This window comes from Eriocheir sinensis, chromosome 66 (assembly GCF_024679095.1).
Source record: "Eriocheir sinensis breed Jianghai 21 chromosome 66, ASM2467909v1, whole genome shotgun sequence".
Classification (NCBI taxonomy): Eukaryota; Metazoa; Arthropoda; class Malacostraca; order Decapoda; family Varunidae; genus Eriocheir; species Eriocheir sinensis.
In genome coordinates this window covers 9,383,241-9,387,849 of record NC_066574.1, presented here as the reverse complement: position 1 = coordinate 9,387,849, position 4,609 = coordinate 9,383,241, and the positions used below count along the sequence as shown (strand labels likewise).

Sequence of the window (4,609 nt, the reverse complement as noted above, 5' to 3'; positions counted from 1 at the left end):
CTCATCACCACCACTACCACACCAGCGATCACCACCACAAGGCGACTGTGACACTGAGCAGGGCCACTGCCGCCACCACCGCCACCACCTGCAACCTGCACACGCAACAACTGCTCCCCACCATCCTGACGCGTCGCTGCCACCCTTGCCGGCCAGCCAGCCCGCCGCCGGCAACGTGTTCAGTACACCGCGGCTCACACCGACGCTCCGTCGCGCGGCACCCTATGCTATCACTGACGCCCAGCTGGTCGGGCAGGTGGTGGTGGTGCCCGAGTCTCAGGTGGTGCGTCAGGTGGTGTATGCGTCCCGCTACTCTATGATATAGGCAAACGTGTCACCGTGATGGACCTTCTGCCAACCAAACACCTCGCTCACTCGCCCAGCCGCCGCTAGACTAAGCCCCGACCCTCACCGCCGATATGATATCCCCACCGTAACTATAATTGCAATCTGGGAGCCAAGGTAGTAATTTGGGCGGCAGCAAGTTCTCCGCTTGTGGTGGCTGGTGAGGGGGTAACCCGCGGCAATGTTGCTGTGGGTCCCGGCACGCCAGGACTCACAGGACCAGATCTTAGAACCCGAGGACCCCGTGCATGCCTACCCACGGGGAGGGGACAACAACACCTACAGTCATACTTACAAGGCCTCCTTTCTCCGTCGAGTAAATGTCCGTCCGATTGGAAATATTTAGATCGGTGAGCATCATTGATGCAGGATGGTCAAGCAAATCACCAATCGCAAGATTAGGTCACAAGGGGTCACAATATGACTGGAAAGGTCACTCTAATGATAGTCCACTGCGCCGTGATTACAGTGGTTACAGGTCTGATTACCAGGTAGACCAAACAATCACCATACTTAGGGCCAAACAACCGCCTCACGACAGACCAAGTACTCAACTTACACTGATCTCGTACAAGTTATCACTCAGCAGCTGAGCGGGCTGGTCTGGGCGGGGCGTGGGGTGGTAAGCTCCTCCCCCCTGCGCGGCTCGCCTCGCTGGCCAAGCAGCGGGGGTGGCAGGTGCCAATCGTGGAGGCCGAGGCCCCGCGAGTGACGGCCGCCCCGCCCCCTGAATAACCAGTCCCGCCCACCACGCCCACCCTCCCCGACCACTGCCATCTACCGGACACCTCGTTCGTACGTATACTACGCTTCTTTACAAGTGCAGAAATGCCTGGACCGAGGTTTGGACGTGAAAATAAGGGGTTAGCTTGCTTCTATGACGGCAGTACGTATTAAATAATGGTAGTCACTTGTTGGATCCGTCCACCAGTCTTTCATTATGCATATTTGAACAAGCACTTGGGATAACTAACACCACCAGAGGGCGTTAATTGCTGATACCAACACGTGGGGGATGACGGAGGCTCTGTAGGAAGGTGCCGCCCTTCAGTACCACGCCAATTTGAGTTAAGTGAAACCTAAAATCACCCAGACACCTCCCGTACAAAGCCGCCCGTCGCAAGAAATTTGCTTACTGCTTGTTGCCGGGTAGACACGGGACGCCCGACGGAAGTGTACAGGAGCCGCGGCCCGCAAGGAGGACCAGCGCGGCGCCCGGCGGAGGGGTGGAAGGCGTCGCTCTGCCACATAAGGACGGAGGAGTAGGAGCTGCAGGACGTGCAATATATTCAGCCACTAAACGAACTGTTCCATGCACCTTATCCTCGCGAGATGAGGAGCCAGGTGGAGAGGCGTCTGCTTCCTCGAGGTAATTTAGGGTTTGACGGTGAAAACACGTACAAGTGCGTGGATGGCCTGGCACGCCCCAGCGGCAGGACTACGAACTGCCCGTGTTCATGCGACTCACACATGGAGGGAAGTCACAGCTGGAGATACGCACCACAACAGTCTCGCCGAGGAAGTGTAATGCGCGGAGTGAAGCAATGTGAGTCGGGCAGGCACGGAAGTGTTATTATGTAGGAGCCGTCTCCTGCATGTGTCTTCATGCGCTCCATACGGTGCTGGAAGGAGCCACAGACAATGAAACATCACGACAAATATATATTACAATTAAGGAGGAAACTCATGGGCATAAAAAGAAAGAAATGATAAAAAGGTCGCTGGCATATATATATATATATATATATATATATATATATATATATATATATATATATATATATATATATATATATATATATATATATATATATATATATATATATATATATATATATATATATATATATATATATATATGTGTGTGTGTGTGTGTGTGTGTGTGTGTGTGTCAGAAAGGGACGCAGTTATTTTTTATGGGATCACAAAATGTTAATGCTTCCACAAGAAATGCTGAGGTGAGGCCTGCCAAATATATGGGAGCGAGGAGGAGGAGGATGAAATGTAGGAGATGGAGGAGAGGGAAAAGAAGGAGCAGTAGGAACAAGAAGAAAAAGAACAAACCTACAACAACATACACAGGAAAAAATAGAAAAATAAAGAAACGATATGAGAAACGTGAAGAGAAAATATATCATGAAATCGGTGTCCCCCCCCATAAAAAAAAAAAGAAACGCTACGACGTAGAAATAAATCAATTAATAAAAACACACACATCCTGTCTCTCAAAAAAAACTGTGTGTGTGTGTGCGTGTGTGTGTGTGTGTGTGTGTGTGTGTGTGTGTGTGTCCCGAGCTGAAATGTTTGGAAACAATAAATCTTCGGCGAGCAAGCAAGGCACTGCGTCACCCACCTCGGGAAGCGGCCACAAAGGTTTCCTCCTCCTCCTCCTCCTCCTCCTCCTCCTCCTCCTCTTCTTCCACCTCCTCCTCCTCCTTCTCCTCCCTAACAGACGCAGAGATTTCCAGCCTCCTCACCACTCTCCTCGTTCTCTCTTCCCTCTCTTAACCATTCTCTGTCCTTCCTCCGCTTTCCTTATTTCCACCTTCTTCCTCTTTTCTCACCCTTCTCTCCCTCTTGCGAATCCCTCCTCCTCTCTCACCCTGCCCTTGCCCTACCGTCACCCTGCCTTCTTCCTCTCCTACGTTATCCTCAGTCTGGTATTTCAGTTTCCTCTTCTCTTAAGTCATATCCTATTTCTCCATTCCTTCCCTTGCCCTTCACCCTTCATATCTTGTCTACTCATTTTCATTGCTCTCCTTCTATATCTCTTTTTTTTCCCTTCACTTCTCTTTCTCTCTCATTCTCTTCTTTCCTCAATCCATATTTCTTTAACTCTTCCTCCTTCTTCATCTTTCATTTATCTGTTAAGTCCTTCCTTCCTCTCAGTCTTCCTCTATACTATATATATCTTTTCTTTGCTTCTCTCGTCCCCTTTAACCTTTCCCCTCCCTGCTGTTCGTTATCTATCTCCTTGCTGTCATTCCTCTCTTCTCTGTTTTCCTCTATGCTATATTGCTTCTTTTCTTTACCTTATCCTAATGTCTCCCGTCTCTTCCCACTCTTTTCTTCCTTTTCTTCCTTCTTGAAAATTCCTTCCTTTCTCCTCGCTTCATCGTCACTCTCATATACCTTCTCCTTCTTCCTCATCCACCGCCTTCCGTCCGCTACCCTCCTACTTCTCTCCCTTCCCTCTCGTTTTAACATCTTTTCCATGCACTTTCCTTCCTTTCTCACTCTCCTCCTCCTCGTCTTAGCGCCCCAGAAAAAAACTCACTCAGCCATGTCGGCGGAACAGCGTGAGTGTGTGTGTGTGTGTGTGTGTGTGTGTGTGTGTGATTTGCGAATATTTTAAGGCCGGCGAACAAACAGCAGTCGGTCTAATTGGGGATCATTGCGGAAGAAGCACCTTTTTACCTGTTTGTATATTTGCGTTTATGTGACCACGACGGTTTAGCGGGGTGACGCCGGGAAGGAAAACGAGAAGCGGGTCGGTCAGGATATGTTGAGAGGGAAGAGTAATTGCGGAGAAGAGGTAATTTGTCTGCGGTGCATGGCTTTGTGTGTGTGTGTGTGTGTGTGTGCGTGGGTGCATGACTGTCATCTCCAGTTCAGCCACAATAATACACACACAAATATATAAACACACGCAAACCTCCTCACAAACATACATAACTCCTTCCCCTCTCTCCCTCCCCCACCCCCCACACACACACACTCCACTCCCACACAGAGCAGCAGCCCATCTCTCTCATCCATTCCTCCCACCACCAACCCTTCCTCCCACTCCGGCCTTTAGCACATACAATTATTTTTATAGCTTCCGCGTTTCATATATTTTTTCCTCATGGGTTAGTCGGCTCCCTCCAGCGCGCCGTTACTCTCCCGCCAGACATACTAATTGTTAATCCCGTCTGAATCAGTTAGCGAGGTCCTCAAGTTCACTCGCTGCGCCATTATTCTCCAGCTTGCAATAAACATGACACGGGACAGGAAGCGGGTGTAGAAGCGAGCCATTACGAGGCGTGGGCCGAGGGAAGGGAGCAAGCTGGCGGCGGTGCTGGTGGTGGTGGTGATGCGTGTGTGTAGGGGGGAGAGGAGGTTGTGTAGGTGTGGGAGTATAGGTTTGTACTCTTTCTGATAATAATAATAATAATAATAATAATAATAATAATAATAAGTAGTAGTAGTAGTTGTAGTAGTAGTAGTAGTAGTAGTAGGAATATTATAATTACTTGTAGCATTATTATTGTAATTATTATCA

General features: G+C 49.1%; 1 protein-coding gene across 4 annotated transcripts in view; it reads right to left on the bottom strand.

The window, feature by feature from the left end:
* LOC126987847 (transcription factor Sp9-like) overlaps positions 1 to 924 on the bottom strand; it is a 108,630-nt gene extending 107,706 nt beyond the window's left edge. For 3 of the 4 annotated variants that reach the window (XM_050845277.1, XM_050845274.1, XM_050845276.1), the window contains exon 1: positions 641 to 924. In XM_050845277.1, coding sequence (XP_050701234.1) covers positions 641 to 706 — 66 coding nt within the window. In that variant the 5' untranslated portion in view covers positions 707 to 924. The remainder of the gene's footprint in view (positions 1 to 640) is intronic. The other variant, XM_050845279.1, reaches the window with a different exon arrangement.
* Positions 925 to 4,609: the final 3,685 nt, after the last annotated feature.